The sequence below is a fragment of the Hippichthys cyanospilos genome, chromosome 8, assembly GCF_059441005.1.
Source record: "Hippichthys cyanospilos isolate Australia breed blue-spotted pipefish chromosome 8, RoL_Hcya_1.0, whole genome shotgun sequence".
Taxonomy (NCBI): domain Eukaryota; kingdom Metazoa; phylum Chordata; class Actinopteri; order Syngnathiformes; family Syngnathidae; genus Hippichthys; species Hippichthys cyanospilos.
In genome coordinates, this window is record NC_142376.1 from 19,515,372 (window position 1) to 19,537,091 (window position 21,720).

General features: G+C 37.1%; 1 protein-coding gene across 1 annotated transcript in view; it reads right to left on the reverse strand.

Moving 5' to 3' along the window:
• Nucleotides 1–21,720, reverse strand: part of hpse2 (heparanase 2) — a 58,757-nt gene that overhangs the window by 15,603 nt on the left and 21,434 nt on the right. The window contains exons 4-7 of the mRNA XM_088421904.1: nt 18,603–18,776; nt 15,740–15,911; nt 10,326–10,373; nt 2,005–2,098 (exon numbers count right to left, since the gene is read on the reverse strand). Coding sequence (XP_088278030.1) covers nt 2,005–2,098; nt 10,326–10,373; nt 15,740–15,911; nt 18,603–18,776 — 488 coding nt within the window. The remainder of the gene's footprint in view (nt 1–2,004; nt 2,099–10,325; nt 10,374–15,739; nt 15,912–18,602; nt 18,777–21,720) is intronic.

The window sequence follows — 21,720 nt, forward strand, 5'->3', positions numbered from 1 at the left end:
TCAGGGCCAGCAAGGCCTTCTCTGGCCTAACATAACCTGACATCATCATCATAATAAAATATCATAATTATAATAACTATAATGAAAGTCAATTTCATTTCAAATTCATTTTTACTAAATATATATATATTATATATATTTATTATTGATAAAAATGTTCTCCATATGCTCTTCTTTTCAAGTCATATCCATTTGGTTATTCTAGTGTTGTAGTTTTAAGTTGGAGTTTTTAGCCAATTACAATTCAGCTAACTTGGCTGTATGCAATCTGCCTTAGCCAGAAGCCAGGGCAGTCGCATCAATACGGCGCGGACTTCAGCGCAAGCGCCGATGGATATGTAAGCGGCCTGTATTTTTTAATAGACAGCTGTAATAGCGTGACGTGACGTGCAATGCTCAACAAGCAAGCGACGCTGTGTTAGCTTTGCCTGATTGCTTTTAGAGGCGTAGTGTAGTTATTAGCTAATCTGTCCCGACTTGGTCATATTTCTGAATGAGCTACTGGGGGGGTGAGCTGACCCTGGCAAATAGTTCTGCTGGGACTGTCTTTTGTTTGCAAAGGATTGAGTTGCTGTTTGGAGCTACACTGGATTTGCAAACTGTGCCAAGAGAAAGAGACCTCCATAATGAAAAAGTGAAGAAAAATCAGGAGATATTGAAAAGACTGATTGACTGGGACTGCCGTTTGTTTTGTTGAGTGCAAGCCATTTGTTTATTTATTGTTTCATTTTCAATATGTTTGTGTTCTTTTAACTCGTTCATATTCAATTAATAGTAAAGAAATAAAATTATGTTCTTCTTATAATAAACTGCGATTTGTGATTTGGACCTCATAAAATTTCGTAGATATTTATTTTAAATGATTATTTTTTTTTTTAGGTTTTGACAGCATCATGTATAATGACATGTTTTGAGGTTTAAAGTGGTACCTCTACAAACAAAATTAATTCTTTCTGGAAGTCATTTTGTAATGTCTATTTTTCATAAGTAGAGGTACTTTTTAGAAGTAAATAGCCAAAAGTGCTTTTCAACCCTTTAAATGTATAGTATTCAAAATAGAAAAATATATCAAAAACTGTAACAAACATGCATTAGAATCCCATTAGTGCATAATAATAATGGAATTCAAAATACTTCATGTAAATAATAATAATAACAAAAACACTCCTACTACTCTACTAATTGCAGGAGTTGACAATTTGAATGCGGTTCCTTTGGTGTGTTGGTGATGAGAGACCTTTTTAGGTCGTTTTAATTGTACATTTTTTATTTTACATTTCCAGTAATCAGTCGTCATTAGGCATCATTTACAGGTCCACAGGGGCAATAATGTTTATTTTTTAATGATCTTGAGCATTTACTCAAGTTTACTTTGAGGAACTGTGACGTGCTTCCTGTGTGATGTCATTGCTAAAGTGCTAACAACATGCTAACTACGCTAACGTCAGACGCGACAGCACAAAGTGGTATGTTACATATGTGTTTTTATGTGAATATGTACAGTGTTAGCCATGGCTAATGCCAATTTCATGTTGGTATTTCTACAGTGTGAACTATTGGTGGAAAGTGTGGATGAAGCGTGTAAAGATGAAAAATGCAAGACCACCGTGAACATCTCTCATTTGTGGGCAAGACGGCATATTAATAAAAAGTAAAAATGCATCAAAAACTCTCACAAATTGACATTGCAGGTTGTGATGACATACTACTTTACGGTCTCTTTCGAGCAAGCTGGCTCATTACCATACACCAACGTTGTCGCCTTTCGTATTCTGAATATTCTTTCGTAAATAGACACAATATTTTTCCGAAGAGGTGTTTCGTAACTTGAATTTATTATAACAAGTGATGTTCGTAAGCAGCGGTACCACTGTACTTGGTTTGATATTGCTGCTTTGTGGTGGAAATGGCTTTAAAGAAAGGTTATCACTTCATATTTAGCTTTGGAAATTCATAAATTTGGTATATAATCCACTATAAGCAACATTCCAGAAATACCATTACCTTGGCAACGTGAGTGATCTGTTCTCTCAGTGTATCCAACAAACGTGTTTTTAAGAAATCTTCCACTTTTTTCACTCTGCCATCCTGGAAGTAACTGTTGAACACATACAATTCAAATGTAAAACAATACAAAATGATAACATAAAATTTCAAGTTTAATTTGTTGTGCATTCAAGACGTTTATTGAAGAAATGTCAAAGTGGTGAACTCATTTGCTGGATCTGTGGTAGCATGATGACATTTTTACTCTTGAATCACAAACCACAACTATTTTAGGACTGCAGTTGGAAGAACCAAAACAGTGGTAATGTCAATTACAAAGGTCGAAAGTTACCAGATTTCACAATGACTGTAATGAACAAGGACTAACAATCCAATCCTAAACCAAATTGTGGGACTGGAACATGAGTTTGCAATTGGAGGGCTCAAGAATGAGGTTTCAATTTGCAGCTAAACAATGCAACAGTGGTTCTTTAAGATTTTGTGTGAGTGTGTATGTGTGTGTGCACGTGTGCAGGCACGCATGTGTGAAAGTAACAGTATGCCGCATTATAAGCATTGTAATTTGTTTCAACATTTGATAATTCTAGATATTACTATGATTAAAAGGTTGGCAGTTTTATTGTTTCTGGGAAATGACATCCACATTGATTCATTCATGCATGTCATTAATAAATAGCTAAACATACCATCAAAAACAAAAGGTGGGCCATTCATGAAAACTATTCATGTTTAATGTTTTTTGTTGTTGTTGTTTTTTTTTTAATAGGGATGTTTGATGCTGGGCGGCTCCGTGGAGCATCTCTGAAGCCAACTGGGATAGGCACCAGCAAGCCTGCGACCCTTGTGAGGATAAGCAGCTGTAGAAAATGGATGGATGGATGTTCACTTTTCTTTCCAGACAGACACCAGTATGAGTACCATATTTTCTGCACCATAAGGCGCACCTAAAAAGCTTAAATTTTTTTAAAAGCTGATGGTGCGCCTTGTAATCCAGTGCGCTTTATATATTGATCATATCATGTGCTGACTGCATAAACCGCTGCCTTCTTTGATCATTAAGTTGACATTCCCTTGAGCGCACCTCCATCTAGTGGATACCTAACAGAATGCAAATGCCGCCCCAGCCACCACGGTAGTTTTGATTCCATGCGCACATAAAACTTAAATGTGTGACGTGAAAAAAAACACCTCACTGACATTACTTGAAGAAAGGAAACTGTTTATTCTTTTTTGGAGGGAACAGAGCTGTGAGAATGCTTATATTCTATTAATAAAGTTTGAGTGACTTAACTGATCATTGAGTTGACATTCCCTAGAGCCAACTTCATCGAATGGATACATAACAGAATGCAAATACAGTGCCAGACACTACTGTAGTTTTGATTCATGCGACTTTGATTCCATGCGCCTTATAATCCGGTGCACCTTAAATACAATAAAAAAAAAAAAGGCCATTCATTGAAGGTGCACCTTATAGTGTGGAAAAATACGGTAATCAATACTTGAGTAGTCGCCAATATATTGGACTCCCGTGTTATAGCGTCCCTGGCTTACATTTTTTTTCATGTTGCAATGTTGCAATACTGAGTTTTTTCATCCCCTCTTTATGGTATTTTCTTGGCTTTGTGACAAAAACAACTGTCATGACCCTGGATTGCCCGCCATACGGTGAATTCGCCTAATGAGTCCAACCGCAGATCAGATTAATCTCATAACACGGGGGACCACTGTACTGAGTTCCGATACTACTGGTACCGGTACAAAAAAAAAAAAAAATCCTTCAAAAAATGATGACGGATGAATTCAAGAAAACATCTATCTATTCCAAAATATAATTTTCTTTACATTTTTAAATTCTATTCTTCTCTTTCTATTGTAATTTATCATTTCTGATTCATGATGAGAAAAGTGCTTCAAGAGAGTATCGGCCCATCATGACTACCCACACCTTGAAATGAGGCCAAATATCGATTCGATATCCATACATGGCATCTGAATAGCCCTCTTTTGTTAACTACCATATTTTTCGGACTATAAACTGCAACTTTTTCCTCATCTTAGGGTCTAGCGCGGCTTATCTGCAGGTTTTTGTTTTTAATTTTTTCGTTGCTAGCCACCGGTAAACAATCCACTGGTCAAGAAAATGTGCGTATCTGTTCAAGATGACAATGAAAGAGAACTAAAAAGATGTGAATCAATGGCTGTATTCAAAAAATAGTTTTAAAAATTTATTGTAAAATATTTTTAAGAAAGTACATCTAAATTGTATAAGATCATAAATGTATACACGTTTGTGACGTGTATATTTGATATATTGTATTTATTTATTTATGGTTGTATATATGGATTATGTGCAATGTGTTTATATGTTCACTAAAACAATCTATCAAATCAACAAAGAGAGAAAAGGAAAATGCCTGTGGAAGTATTGATTTCGAGTTTGAACTGCTAATTATTTATTTGGACTGCGAGTTTGAACTGCATTATTCTTTTGGTGTTTTGTTGAAAATATCCTTTTTCTTTAAATATGTTGGGACTAAACATGTAGGTATGTTCAGTTTGTTGAAGAGACAATGTTGCTGTTGGTAGGGAATTATTATTATTTTTGTAAACTTCCATATGTTGTCTTTTTGCCTATTTATCTGATGTTATGACCTGCGGATTATAGTCCACTGCGGTTTATGTGCGACAAAAATGGTTTATTTGTTCTTTTTTGCTCAATTTTTGCTGCTGTATCTTACATACCAGTATGGCCTGTAATCTGGAAAATACGGTACATGCTGGAAAGATTATAAACAGACTGAGATGGGGGTTTTGAGGAGGCTCATCAAGGTAAGCCATTAATAAAAATCCATTATCAGTTTATTCCATTTCAGCTGTTTCATGCCAATTCATGATTGTTTTATTTTCAATTTGAAGAGCGAAATCCAAAAACTGAGGAAGAACGCACAGGCAAAGAAAACAATGGCTCATTGGCATTTAGCATCAAAGAATTTCTGGCTTTCAAACATCTTTACTTTGGAAATGCCTACGTCCGCTTGTGATTAATGTGCTGGATGTGAAGTGACATGTTTTCTTGTATGTGGTTTCTCTCACATTACAGTTTAATGTAGTATTCACTATGAACGCTGCACTTTTAAATATTATTAGGTTTCTTCTAATTCGTAGTTTCATCAAATCTTTTTCATAAATTAACTGTCTAACACTAACAGTACATGAGGCCTGTGAGTAGATTTGATCTGGCCAGTCACGCAGTTTTAAATTGAAAAGAAAATGACAGCAGAATGTGCAGAACCATTCATCCCACATACATCCCACAATTGTCACTTTGCATTTCCATATGCTTTTTATGAACCAAAGTTGATTTGTAAAACCTAACATGGTCCTACAGAGGAAAAATGACCCCTTGCCTGTGTATATTATGCTTTTGTGTGCTGTTTAACACATTGTTTTGAAAAACTAAGTTGAGGTGAAACTGCTAAATAATGTAAAGCAAAACAAAAACTTTTGCTTGAAGCTGTTTTGACATGTAATGATAAAAATCTACATAGCATAAGCTCACCTTTTTCATATTGTATTTATTGGGCATTATAGTGCTTAATTCAAACTTTATTTAGTTAGCCATGGGCCCCAAGATTGCTACTGATGTTAGAGGGAGACGTACAGTAAGTAGATGATTTGTATGGAAATGAAGCTAGAGACAATCAAGAAATATGAAGAAGTCTAGGCTAGGCTACCCTCGCTAGGTAATATGGCCATTACAAACATGTCACGTCACTCAAGGGTAAACACATCTTTATATATTCTTTTATTTATGATGTTATTTCATTGTATACACGCATATTATATTTGAGTAGCACTTACTATACAATTTTGTTACCAGTTAGCAATGTGTATATACAATTTTGATGTTCTTACCTGGGATTTTTAAATCATAAGCTAATTAACATTAGTTTCTATTGCTCGCCTTGCCACAATTTCACTTTACAATCCTGATTAATTTCGAATGGCGGAGAATCATTGTATGTGTGTGTGTGTGTGTGTGTATATATATATATATATATATATATATATATATATATATATATATATATATATATATATATATATATATATATATATATATATATATATATATATATAAATATATATATATATATATATATATATATATATATATATATATATATATATCTATATATATATATATATATATATATATATATATATATATATATAGAGAGAGAGAGAGAGAGAGAGAGAGAGAGAGAGAGAGAGACAGAGAGAGAGAAACTGGGGCTAATGCACTGCTGCTTACAATTAGAACTCCCATTCAGAGCACTGTTCAGGGGCCACTACAGCAAATAGGAAGCAAATTTGTCCCATTCACTTTTTTCACTCATATTTTCACAAGCCCAGACAGCAATTTAGCAGTCCCAATCAGTTAAGCCCTCTGACCTTGTTAAATTGTAACAAGGTCAGAGGGCCTAACTGATTGGGAGTTTGTTCTGCACTTTGAATTATGTTTTAAAGGGCTGTAAACGTCATAGTCCGTTTTTTTTTTTTTTTTTTTGCTTGTTCCTGTGTGAAAATCTCCTCTGTACTGCTGTTTCCCCAGTGTATGTTGGTGGGTGGATATTCACGGGTAGGGTTAGAGTTTTAATGTAGAAAAACCCAAGTGAAGCAAATGTGTGTTTGGCAGCTCATAGCCAAAGAATTAACGCCAGTAGTAAATAAGTAGGCGGAACTGTTTGTATGAAAACGGCTTTCACTTTGGGACCGATTTGATAGGAGGAACAGCTAATAGTGTGCCTTTTTTGTTACTGTTTTGCATGTTAGCGTTAGTAAAACGTTTTGGTTGTCCTATTTTGGTTTCTTTATTCACTCTGGAGAAGTAGTCTCCAAGATGGATGGATGGACGTTCTATCGCTGATCAGCATTGAACGACCTCATGCAGGGAGGCGGGGCTTCGATAAACAAAACGTTTCACTTCTTGGTTCAAAATATTGACGCCAGAAAGCTGATTATTTGATAAAAAATTCTATTGACAATGCGCCAAAGGTAATTTAGAAGTACAGTGGTACTTCTAATTACGAATGCCTCTTGTTGCAAAAAATTCAGCTAACAAAACACCTCAGCAGAAAAATATTGCCTGTATTAACGAGAGAAAATTCAAGATACGAACGGTGACATTATATTATGAGACACGAGACACCAGCGCTGGCGCCAACATGACTGTAATGTAATGTAAACGTTATCACAACCCGTGATGTCTACCATATTTTTTACAGTTTGTGATGCGTTTTAATAATTTATCAATATGCCAGGTTGCCCACAAACGAGACAATAGTGCTTTGCATTGACGTTTACTGTGGTCTTCCACTTTTCATCATTACTCATTTTATCCTAACTTCCCACCAACAATTTGTACCGTAGAACTAACAAACATAAAATAACCTTTAGCTAACATTGTACATAATCACATACTAACATTGTACATAGTCACATAAAAACACATATGTAACATACCACTTTGGGCTATCGAGTCTGACATTAGTGTTGTTAGCACGTCGTTAGCACTTTAGCAATGACATCACACAGGAAGCACTTCACATGGCCTCAAACTAAACTTAAGTAAACATACATACTCAAAATAATCCCAAAAAAGAAATATGATTGCTCGTGTGGACATGTACAGGTAAATGATTCCCGGATCACTGGATATGTAAAGTAAAAACGTATAAATTAAATGTCCTAAAAAGGTGTCTCTTTCTGCACTCGTGACCAACACAATCTCAAGGCAAACAAGTGAAGTGCATTCATATTGTCAACTGCAACAATTAATAGGACTAATTTAAAGGGTTTAGGAACATTTCTTTTTTATTATTCTTTATGTGATAAATTTCAATTATTATGCACTAATGTAATTCTAATATGTATTTGTTACCATTTTTGGTGCATTTTTGTCATTTACTAATATTCATTTAAAGGGTTTAGGAGGATATTAGTGGGCTTGGACTGGATTAGACTATTTAACATGTAAAAATCAGCTCTACTCATGAAAGATTGATATTACAGAACGAATTAATTTCGTAAGTAGAAGTACCACTGTATATTTCACTGTGAAAAGTTTAAAATATTTTTGGTCCCTTTCAAGAATGCATACCAAGACAGAAAACCTGTGAACCAGACAAATTGCTTTCAATTATAAATGATCATATTTTGGAAGGTGTGAGGAAAAATACAAACAACGTTCAAATGACCACAATGTTTGAAATGTACTGTATTGGTCAAATCAAAGTTACAGGAGCTGCAGTGCAGTGAACTGCGCATCATAGACGTGCTAATTAGCTGTCTCCAAGTTTATGAGTTTTGTTCTTCTTGTAGACATGAGAGTGTCTGTCATGCATGCTGGTAAGACTGGAATCTGCAGCTCTCGCATAAAACTGGCTAATTGACAGAGAGAATGCGGCACATATGGTTTGATTTTAACGGTGTGGGTGGTGTTTTTCTAAGCCTTATTGACAAGCCCTTCCTCCTTCCGTTTCTTTTAATTAGACCTGACCTTCACCTCACTGACCATACATGCAAGGTGGGTCTGTTGTCTTGCATACACACATGTGCACACAGACAGCAGTTTGATAAATTTGTATGCATTCCTCGAATGTGCAATAGACAAATGGCAGGTGTTACTAATTTAACTGTAGGTTGTTTTTCCTTGTTTTTCCATCCCTGCAATACGCACAGTTCTTCACTATGTGCCTCAATTTTTCAGGAGTAACGAGCGTATCATGAGCAAAATGGAGAAGCCGTTGCTTCACGGTTATTCCGTGGGGTATCTTCATGTTTTAAGCATTTAAAGGAGCCATAACATTAAAAGTCGACTTTAGGGAGCTTTTGACCATGTTTTAATGTTGATTAGTTTTTTTTTCACCCAAAACGCTCCCAAAGTGTTATTTTCTCTTCATTGATGCATTTCTAAGCATTCCTTGCTTATTCTGCACTCTCACACCGCCCCCGCCCATGCAGATGAAAATGACTTGAAGTCCGCTAATGACGTTAGGAGCATTTTGTACTTCCAATACACCTCCCTGTGCTGCCTGTGCAAAAGAAAATACACACCGACCATAACCATATCTTTTAGTCTCATTTTGATTCCAGAGTTGAGGAGGTGAGATTTTGCACCGCGTCGGTCTAGTAAAGAGCAATGTTTCCTTTATTAGCTAGAGCATTTTAATGTAGAACATACCGAAGTGGACAAAATGTCCGACATTGAACACTTCATAAAAGGGGCGAGGCAGGCACATGATAAGAGTTGCAGTCCTTGCAAACAAGATGTTTTAATTCCTTGTTAGAAATATTAGTGCCATAAAACTTAGATCGTCAATTTGCCAAATGTAATATCCATATACATATTTCACTGTGAAATGTCCAAAATATGTTATAGGCCCTTTGAAGCAGCGCGAAAAACCTTATGAACATTCATAAAATATTCATACATTTTCTGATTTAAGCATCAACTTACAACAAGCTTTTAAATGGTACTTTTGTCATGGCCTGAGGTGGTCTCTATCACTTTTACTGGCACTTAGCAACTTATGGCATTTAGACCTAAAAGCCAAAGATTTTTGAATTTGTGATCCTTCCTTATCTCAAGTTCTTGAGTGTTGTCAACAACTTTGCATTCACACCCAATGACAGTGAGTTAGGTAGTTTATTGATATCAGACTGATGACGTATATCGGCAGAGGGAAAAAAAAACAAACAAAAAAACTGCACTACCCCTCCTGTCTAATGAGTGGAGTTAACCAAACAGCTGAATGACAAACGAGCCGGATGCAGAACAAAAAAAAAAGTGTGCTTTAACGACACAATGCCAGGGGCAACAAATCCTGAAAGTTCTTAAGTGCAGTCTTCTTAATAAATGTAATAATTCAAATGAAACACATTGAATGTTTTTGTTTTATTTTCTATTGAATAAACCATTATCCATTTATTGTAACTGAAAATGCTGCTAAAACAATCATAAAGGCCCAATATACTGTATGTTGCGACACTGCAGCAATATTTGGTGAAAATTAATCATTTTGGGGGTGGAGAGGGGCGGTCAATTCGTGCATGATTATGAATTATTGGTTATTGTGTCTGTTAAATGTATACAACTTTTTAACAATGAAAATAAGTGTATTTTATAGATTTAATTTTTGCATTTGTTTCGGAAAAATCAATTCCAGACCAGTCCACAACAACATCATAGTCCATGTATTGTGTCGATGTCATTGGTGCTCAAATTAGGGAAAAAGGGGTAAAATACCTACTGTTGCCACGTAACAGCATCGATAATTGAGCCAGCATCTTTCATGAATCTGAAAATAAGAGAAAAAAAATTGAGCACAACAAATCTCAACTGAACCTAATTAAAATATCCCACGCTGATTTGCACTATGGAAAACTTTCAGTGCAGGCTCAATTAAGTCCCTGAACTCAAACAGTGTGAGAACACTTAATAAGGGCATTTGCAATTCAGGATCTTTTAAAACATTCAATTGCTTCCAGGAGTTTTAACTTTTATGTCAACCAAGGGACACAGTTTGCATTGTAGCTTTTTCTGTATTGATTAATATCAGCCTCTGTTTGGAAGCTGTATTTTATTTCAAGTTTAATGCCCACAATAACCAGCATTGTTCGTATTGGCACAGTCTAACGTCAATAAATGCAACAAGAGAACATTTTAAATCCAATATATTTCCTAATTCAAATTGTCAGTTATTCTGAACCTGCTCTAGCATCATTATTTCGAATCATACATCCTGTGATAAGAACAAAATCAAACATTAGCTGGACATAATACTATGCATTGCTGGAGAGTCTCAGAAGGGACTCAGTGTCGAGAGCTTGTATTGCGAGATCTTGAAATATTAAAATGCCACAAAATTTTTCGCCACTGCTCAGCACGAGATTTTTTCTTTTTTGACTTGTCCAATGGAATGCACATCAGAAAGAGTGGCATGACAGTAAAATATGCTGTCAGATGAGAAGGCCAGCCAATGCTTCAAAACAAACCTAACCGTACCAAATAATGTATAGATGTGAACATCTTGGAATGCTTTTGTTTTGAAGTTCTTCCAGGATGCATGCCGTAATGACGATGAACTCTCTCTACTGCACAAACTGATCCTCGTGAATAAAAGGGGCACTTATGTTTGGCTTAAATTATTACTTTTTGTTTTGTTTCTACAAGCATTTGCAATGGGGTCCTTGGAAAAATTGCTCTCTAAAAGGGGTCCATGACTCCCAAAAAGTTTGAGAAGCCCAGATGTAACACAAATTTGTTCTGAAATCAAGTCTCATGGCCAACTGAGGGCACTTATAAATGACCTAATTAGGGGAACATTTTTTGTACGGCACCTGTTGCCAGCGTTTAGCGCAGATAATGGGATGCAATGGGAGCTGCATAAATTAGTTGCTAGCTAGCAGTTCTTCAGTACTCTCAAGAGCATTTGGATTATTTTTTAGAGACAGATTAATAGACTTTAATCAAAACTGCACGTGTTGATATTGTGACATCCTGACATGGTTTCTCTTTTTATTGATCACTTTTGAACATAGTACAAGGCTGAGGCAAATGTGTAAACTGTGGGTCTGTTCTCACTTGATAGTAATATATATATATATATATATATATATATATATATATATATATATATATATATATATATATATATATATATATATATATATATATGTATGGTGGGATAGCCATCTAAAATCTCACAGTTGATATTTAAGTTAGAAAAATAATGGTCATTATCAAATATCCATCCATCCATCCAGAATCCACACAGGCTCCACACAGGAAGCCGGAGCGAGGTGGATTTGAACTCGAGTCCTTTTAACTTTGAGATGGCCGTGCTATTCATTGCGCCACCAAGTCGCCCAAATGTTGTATATTTTATCAAATAAAATCAACAAAATTTGTTTATTCATCATGAAGTGAAAATGTGTTTTTTGGTCTTCTGTGTTTATAATTGATTTTCACAAAACAAAAGCTCTCTATTTACTGGTCAATCTACGTATGGTCATGAGCTATGGGTCGTGACCAAAAGAATGAGATTCCGGATACAAGCTGCAGAAATGAGTTTCCTCCAACAGGTGTCCGGGCTCTCCCTTAGAGATAAGGTGAGGACTTCCTCCACATTGAGAGGTGCCAGTTGAGGTGGTTTGGGCATCTGGTTAGGATGCCTCCCGGACGCCTCCCTGGGGAGGTTCCAGGCATGTTCCGCTGGCAGGAGGCTCTGGGGACGACCCAGGACACAGCGGAGAGACTATGTCTCTCGGCTAGCCTGGGATCCTCTTGGGGGAGCTGAACAAAGTGGCCGCGGAGAAGTCTGCGCATTCCCGCTGAGGCTGCTGCGCCCCCCGACCCCAGATAAAGTGGAAAATAGTGGATGGATGGATGGATGGATGGATGGATGGATGGATGGATCGATTGATAAACAAAATAAATATTTTTTTACCCAAATACCAAAATACTCAATGGAAGCAGCCCAATGGGAGAAATACAAGAATGCACTTATTACATTCAAAAACCTGTGTGGTGATATTTTGGTTTTCAATTGAAGAAAATAAAACTGTGAAATACATATATACAAACATATCAGACAGAAACAGGTTATAAAAACTGTAAAAAATATAAATAAAATAAAATAAAAATACACCAACAACCAAAGGTAGCACGGGCATTTTGCAAAACTAGCTGAGCTGCAGCTGAAAAATGAGCCTGTAATAAAAGTGCCCGTCTTGAACTGAAAGCTATCTTGTTCAAATTTCTCATAGTCCGCTAAATAAAAAGAAAAACGATATATATATTTTTTTTTACTGGGCATTATTTTTTATTACAGCTATGATTTTGGTGCAGTCAATCTCATGAGAGATTTTGTCTCAAGGGATTTGTGTCTCATCCCATCTCTTCTATCCAGCCATTAACGAAACTGCGAAATGCAGGTGAGTTTGACTGAAACCAAGGCAACACACTGGAACGGTCATCACTCAAGAGAAGAACCAGTGTGTTAGCTTGATTTTCATGTTTCCTTTCATTTTGAAAATTTGTGCTGCATTTTGCATTCGGCAGACAAACTGTTGGAATTCACTTCACATTTAAAGTCTCCCATGCTTTAGAGTGCTTGTTTTGGGGTGTCAAGTCTGGAACGCCTAAGACAATTTTTTTTACATATATTTACTCAGGATACATTTTGCATACTTTTTCTTTTTTTAAATACAAAAAATACATAAATCTATAAAAAGCCTCAAAACAGCTATCCAAGCTTTTCGATGTATTTGCAGTCACCTTGTAGCAGACACTAACAGCTCCATATTTGGGGTGTAACAGCTTGTCAGACATGCTTGAAAGTGTATTTCTAAGACATCAGAGACACACGACTTTCACTGTCCTGCCTTGTTTAGTCTAAGCAGTTCTGCTATTTGGATAGTTAGCAGCTCACAGTCTAAATCAACGTTTAGCTTTCTAACACTTAGAAGAGTCCTCGTAAGAGTGTCAAACACACAAGAATCACCTTGCTGTTAACCTTGACACACATGACCTGAAAACTCTCTTGCCTACTTGGCGCTCATACTCGTCCGGTTCTTACCTTGATTTTCCACATCCTTTATATGGCCCAGCCTCTTAGCCATCGCTCAAATGCACAAGTTTTTATGTGCGAGTAAACCTAATCTGCCAGAAACAAACAGCTGTTGCGCTTAATGTCCTCACTGATCTAAGTCGCTCAAGCGGGGGGAGGCTTGTATCAAATTCGTCTCTTCCAAATACCTGTCAAAGTGTGGGTGGCTGCAGAGAAGAGACAGATTTGAGCTGAGATATGTGCAGACATTAAACTCTTCCTGTGTTTATCTTCGCACATGATTTTATTGCAACTTTGCCATGCCGTTTAACTTTATGGGCTTTACTGTGGTTCCAATTGTTTATTTAACAATGCGAGTTCAAGCCTAGCGATACACAGGCCAATCCTTCTACTGCACTTATTTGGTTGTTAGAAAGTGCTCATAAATGACTGATCACAGCTGGGATGTCTTTCCATCCAGTCACAGTACAGTGGACACACACTGTTGACCATAAAAGCCTAGCCAATAGGCTTTTAACATCATTTGGATTTTAATCCCTGCACTATGGGCACAACATTGTCTTAATACTTCAGTCTTGAAACCTTGCAACTTTCGCACATCAATGCATTCAACTGACTCTGAAACCACACAGCCTGCTAATATTATTAGATTTGAGAGAACAATAACAACATTTTTATATTGGATGAGTCACATCAGTATGTTGTCACTCAAATGTGTTGGAAATGACGGTCCTACCAAAAAAAGGACCGCAATTTAATGACAGATGCCTCATCCAGGCTAAACAGCGCAAAATGGGTTGGTGCATTTAATAATGCCGTCAATGTTGAAAAGTAAGCGTTTCCAAATGTCCCCAAAAAATCCCCCCAAAACTATTTTTGTTTGCTACCATTGACAAGTCTTTTCACTTTTTAGTTATTGTTTATTATGCCCAATTGTTTAACCCTTTCCACTCCTATTGGCACAATGCATTTTTTAAAAAATGGCAGTGGCTATAGGAATCGTAGCAATAACATGAAATGATATTTCAGCGGTTTATTACACACCTGGCTACAGATTCTAGTGGCATTTGGCACCTTTTCCATAGACAAGCCGACTGTCAACAAGGTAGGTTGTGTAAATTAACAATCCAGTGCTGCAGAAATATATTGATAGTATTTGCTATATACGTGTGTTACTATAGATTACACTGATTACTATATATTGTAGGTGTTTGGTGATCATTTTCACTTCTCTGGCACCTTTTTTGTACAAATATCGTGGTCTATGGGATACACAATCCCAGTGGTATTTCTTAGTGGCAGAATGAATCCCAGTGGTATGTATAGGGACATATTTATATGTGCGATTGTTCATGTTTGGCAACAAAGTAATTTCTATCAAATTCTTTGGGATCTACAGTTCCAATGGTATTTTCATGTATATTGACAAAATGCTACTATAGACCTAATCTATGGATGTAGGATTTTTTTAAACTAATTTTCCAAGTATCCTGGACTTATAAACAAGTAATATATGTCATAAGTTAAAAAAGAAAAACAAAGAAAAAGAAATTGGTTGTGAAAGGGTTAAAACAAGTTTCGGGGTTGGTGAACATGATATTATTAATGCCAAATGATAGATTCACAGAATTGGAAACAATAAAGCATGGCAATAACATTAAATCTGACTAAAGACAAACAAATCCACCGTATATGTACATAGCCTTATTAAGGACAGACTGTACATTTTTCTAAGCTATGGCATTTCTACCGAGTAAATCTGTGTAGTAAAGTTAACAATCTGCCTTTTGTCCTAAAGCATCTTGAGAAAAACTGTAAGACAAAGAACACAGGCGCAGTAGTTGAAAATGCAACCGAGCATTGTTATATAATCCTGCAGCTCTAACTTAAACTGACAGAGCGACAGCCAGGTGAGAAGTTGTGTCGACACGCTGTAAATCAGGTGACACCTCATTTAGGCTGACATGATATAACTCGGGCTGGGATGCTCAACAGGCCATGCGGGAAGCCATAAACACTGAACGTGTGTGACCGCGTGTGCATATATAACAAAGAAATATCGTCATTACGTAGTTCAAGTCATCTGAACTGACCCGTCCAAAAGCAGAATGGCATTCCTCCGGGGTCTTCCTGCATTAGGGCCATAAAGGTGAGCTCGGTTATAGTAGCGAACGGACTGCAGCAGGGTCCGCAGCCGGGTGTAGTCCTGAGCCAGCTGGGTGCTGTTGACGGCACGGCCCACCAAGCTGCGGTAGGCATTCGGTTCTGGGAAGAGAAGGGACGGATTTAACACGAGACTGTGCTGTATTGTTCTTGCATTTTTGGTCTTTTGGAGAGTAGCCTTCAAAAAAAGTGCGGGCAGATGCACTGAAACGTTATGAGAAAACATACACAATGAGGACACTTGGTTTGACCCTAAAGACAGGAGACTACAAATGCTGTTGAAACCACTGATTAAGCAATTCTCGAGAGAACGTTATTATCTGTCTACGTATTTATTTTTTGTTTATGGGTTTCAGTCCTGACGGTTTTACGAGCAACATCCTTTGCGATTCCCCTCCATAAATGTTCACTGCATCTGCACAATCCGTCAAATCTATTTTAAACAGCTTCCATCGACATGGTGCACGCCTTCACACAAAGATTTGACATGGTCAAATCAACGGATTCTGCACGGTCTTCAGTCGACAACTCAAGATAACATAAAAGGACCAAGCGGGATTATGGCACATGAAAAGTGGAAGTTGAAGTAAAGTAGAAGAAAATACATTCCTGAAATGTCACACGTGTTCATCACAGACCAGTCATAATGCGGGAGGTCAGAATATCACAAGTATGTTTTGCTTTTTTTCCCCCGTTGTCATAAAGTTGGGCAGAGAAGCAAATAATGAAAAATGACATCAGAAGCGAGTGTGAAGTAAGCATAACAGAAAGTGATTGAAAATCAAGATAATTACGGCACGTGTGTGGTAAGTGCCATGTTATACCCGACGTGTGTGTTATGTTTAAACTTTTGACAGTAAATTTCGTTTCATGCTTAAAGACGGCTTGGGGTGTACTGCAGTTTGTCTCCTTACTTCAGGAGTACAGATGAGGACATGCAGGTTTTCCACATTCCTCATGTGAACTTACAATTAACCCCTGAAAGCCAGAACTAATCTGTTTAAAAATCCTTTCAATCATTGAAAGGATTGAAAGGAAATACTGTACTGAGATTGACACAGGATTTCAAATTACAATTAAAAATACCAGAATGCCAGCCAATGATGAAAGAAAACATCAAAGGATGTTTAAAACAGCTGCAAGGAATTGTATTAAATACAGCAATTTCTTCAACATGCCATATGCAAGCCAGAAGACGTACAGTATGCAGTACAGTGGTATTCCTACTTACACGATTGATTCAGTTCAAAAGTAATTTTGCAACATGAATCTTCTATAAGTAGAGCTGCTTTTTACATGTAAATAGCCTAATCCGTTCCAAGCCCCCCAAAATGCCCCTAAACTATCTAAATCCATATTATCAAAATATAAAAGAGGCATCAAAAATGGTAACATATACATATTAGAATTATAATATCCATAATATATCTCATGTAAAGAATTAAAAAAAAATACACTCCTGAACCCTTTACATTAATCATATTAATTGTAGCAGTTGACAACATGAATGCAGTTCAATTGTTTGCCTTGAGATGGTGCTGGTGTGTTGGTGATGAGTGCAGTGAGAGACACCTTTCTAGGACGTTTAATTTGTATGTTTTTATTTTACATTTCTAGTGATCTAGTGATCCAAGTCCACAGGAGCAATCAGATTCATTTTTTTAGGATTATTTACAGCATTTAAGTTTGCTTAAGTATAGTTTGTATTCATGCAAAGTGCTTCCTGTATGATGTCATTGCTAAAGGGCTAACCAACATGCTAACAACGCGAACGTCAGACGTGACAGCCCAAAATGGTATGTTACATATGTGGTTTGTGTGAATATGTACAATGTTAGCCCTAGCTAATGTCAATTTTATGTTTGTTAGTTCTACGGTGAAAATTGTTGGTGGGAAGCGTGGATAAAATGAGTAAAGATGAAAAATGGAAGACCACAGTAAACATCAATGCAAAACACTATAGTCTTGTTTGTGGGCAAGCCGGCATATTAAGAAATTATAAAAATGCATCACAAACTGTAACAAATATGGTAGACATCACAGGTTGGGATAACGCTTACATTACATTACAGTCATGTTGGCGTGAGTGCTGTTGTCTCAGGTCTCATGTGCATACTTCCTAAGCCGACTTTTTCATGATAAGAGGCGTTCGTAAGGAGAGGTACCACTGTATTTAAAGTCACTACTCACTGCACTGCAAAAATCAAATGGGAAACCAAATGATTAACGGTGACGAGTAAAACGCCTTTGCAAAAAATAATCATTGATGACTGACAGTTTTGGAGTATTCCTTTCCTTTAGTCCTTTTTAATGGTAGTGCGTCACAATTTGAAGGTTAGAAATTTTAATGTTATGCTTATGCCTTTTGTTCACCAGGTTATATCAGAATATTTATTTCCTAGTTTCAATACCGCAAGGCTACACAAGTGGCAGCTAATTCAAACAGTAGAAGGTTCTGCTTATAAAAAGATAATACATGTTGTATAAAAGACAATCGAGTAGCATGTTGGTGTGGCCAAGTTCAACGTCTAAAAATGAAATCCAGAACTGAATTTGACCACCCTTGACTCGCAGTGTGGGATCCTGTGATCAACTAGCCGATTTAGCATAGTCTTTCACATCTGTTTTGCACTGGAGACCGCTTCCACATGGAAAGATATTTTGATGGATTGCCAAAATGGCATTGTGACCTTAACGCAAGGCCTCAGACGTCTCGGGCATCCTGACTCTGAAACGTCTTGTGTGAAAAAGAAGGCTACTGAGTAAGTCATTTTGCTTGAGCAATGTACTGACCGTTGCCTAACTCCCAGGAGATGTTGTATTTCTTGCCAGCGCTGTACTTGAGGAGGGTGAGCGTGGAAGAGGTGTTCCAGGAGTTATCAGCATTTCTGTGCAATGCGTTGAGGCCCAGGATCAGGTGCAAACCAGCACAGTCGGCAAAGTTGTACAATTTGTCTAAAGATCTGGCTGGGAGAAATCCACAAAGCAGTTGTAACTTTGATTCTAATTAGACATCCAATGCAATGAAATCAACAATTATATTTGGGGTTAAAAGTCTGCATGTATGCAAACTTGTTTGCAGGAAAAACACATTTCTTTCAGTATTCAAATTTCTAATCAGTAATGATGACAGAAGTGTTTTTACCCACTGCAGGTTATGTACGTACACTGTGTCTTGTACGCTGACATTGCAAAATGAGGTCGCTCCATGTGCAATACTGGGGAGTTCCATACTCTAGTTTTGACATCTGATCTGCTTGAGTTATTACAATAATATAAATATTACCTTGACTTATGACCCACTCTTGGCTAGTCTGTTTTTGATTACATGTTGCTTATGACAGAGGGTTACACACCAGCTGAACTTGCCAAATTGTGGAATGTTGACAAAAGCCTAGCACATTGGGCTGCCATGTATCTTTTCAGGCGGTTGGTTGTGTCTTTTGAGCTTGTAGCCTGAGTTTTTACTTTCATTGTTTATGTGTGCATGTCAAAGGCAGAAATAGGGCAAATGCCAAACACAATCTCATTGCCTCTGATTTCAAATTCCAATTTGTTTTTTATGTACATGAGGAAAATTAACAGTGACATTTTCATAGCCAAACTGTGCAAAAATGTTCTACTAAGTGATGTAGAAAAGCTCAAATAAAGTAAAACATGATGCTGTAATTCTATTTTTCCATCATTAAACATCATTTGCATAATAGCTCGTTTATTGATCATAGCTGCTGTGACAATCAAACTTCACTCTTAATATAATGAATATAATGTCTAGTATCCATCTATAATCTATTAAGTTATATTGTATATTTGTATAAAGTGAAGCTGGTGTAGGGCAGGCACACAGTGAAACACATACATACACACAAACGTACATACACACGCACGCCCTCTCCCCCACACACACTTACACAATCATTTAGAAAAAGGTGCTGGTATAATGTGTGAAATGGGGGGAAAAAAGGACATATTAAACTTATGAAAGCACGTCTGTGCAAAGGCGAACACACACAAACTATTAAATAACAATGACTGTATTATCTTCTCACCAGATCTTCATCATTCACATCAGTCACATATTTTGATTTAAAAACTTCGTATTTCACCAAAAGGTCACTGATTTTCATTGCATTCCGTGTTTCCCAATGCACCACCCTGCAGATGAGTTGCTTGCCAAGTTGGCCCACATTTGCCCTCCATTCACTTCTAAAGAGCATGACTTCTGCAGAGCGCATCATCTGAGCATAATAGGAGAGGTAGGGCGGAATAGCCCATAGGTGTGATTGGGTGTGTGTATGGTTGTTTGTCCCGGTGTGCTCTGCAATTGGGTGGCAACCAATTCAGGGTGTCCCCCACCTGCTGCTTGAAGACAGCTGGGATCCAGCAAGCCAACGGCCCTTGTGATGATAAGCGGCTACAGAAAATGGATAAAGGACGGTGTATTTTATTTTGTTCATTGCACTTCCTATTTAGACTCACGTGAAGTTTATGTGCTGAGGTGAGGGCAAAGCAAGTGCTGGCTGATTCTAAATCTGCTCCTTGTTTATCAGCCTATTTTTCTTTTGACAGGATTTGGACTCTATTCCCTGCGGGATTTGTGCGCAGTCAGTGAGGTGTCTTTTACTGTTGGTAATTTGCTTGCACTCTTTCATTTGATAGCGCTATGGTATTTTTCTTTTGAGTATCCACATAAATATTCTATGACAATTTTGTATTTTCTTTTTGTAATTGCCTGTTTTAGAGTTTGACTGTAACAAATAAACGTCAGCTGTCCCTATTAACTGGAAGGAGTGAAATCACTAATCCCAGAGTTTATTTTAAGAGTGAAATAAAAAATAAAAATAAAAAAATGTAAGAGCTTTTGGTTTGTGTTTTGTGAATGAAAGGTTACCTTTAAAGAGCCAAAAGTCCTATCACTAAATGACCCCACCCAAGTCACCCCCCTCCCCCGCCCACCTGTGTGTGCATTGTGAAGAAAGGTCATGAAATTTGCCTTAACACTTCCTCTGAAACCTACAAAAGAAAAGTCGCTGTATTTTCAAGCTCTCAGGACAGGTTTATTTTTACGAGTGGCTACACCACTCCCTATAACTTTGCACAAGTATCATTTCACCTGTCACTTTTTTTTTGCACTTTTTTCCAAATGATGAAAATCTGCCAATCCTTTAATCCCTGCCTACTTAAGGGCCATTTTCAAAAGTTCTATGAAAACTGGTTATTCTAGCAGATATTTTAAATGGTATTTGCATATTTGGTTGCGGGATATTCATATTATTATTATGTATGATTTATTTTTGTTGATCAGTCATTAATTCCATTGTTTTTCTTTATAAAACTTTAATTTAATAATGAAATGAAGAAAGGATGGGATTGACCTGCCACACAATTCCTTTGATTTAAAAAATATAGAATAGATACCATTATTAGATATAAAATGTTGTTGCCATTTCACCGAGCCACCTCTTACATAAAAGGGCTAAATTCACTTTCTTAAGAACATTTCACACTGCAAGTAGCAATGCACAGCATGCCGTTGATGAGCCATTCATTGTGTATGCGCTGTGAGGGCCTGAGGACTACGCGCAATGTGCAAGTGGGTAATAGACCAACCTAAGTATGTCCAAGTGTTCCAAATTCACACCTGACGTTTTGAAGAAAGTAGTGAGTTGACACACATTGGTAAGTAAATGGGACAGGACTAACTTGATTCCCTGGGAACAAGCTACCTTTTTTATTGGCCGTTAATCCTTGGTTAGCCTGCTGTTGAACATTTGCTTTAGTTTCTGTTTGGGCTGAGCACACAAACAACAGCTTCTCGCCTCAAGACAAGGGATAGTGTTACTGGCCAGTGAAGTGGAGCTCTCATTTGTTGCCTGCCAAGAGCAGGGCATCATTTGCTCTGTTGCGAAGG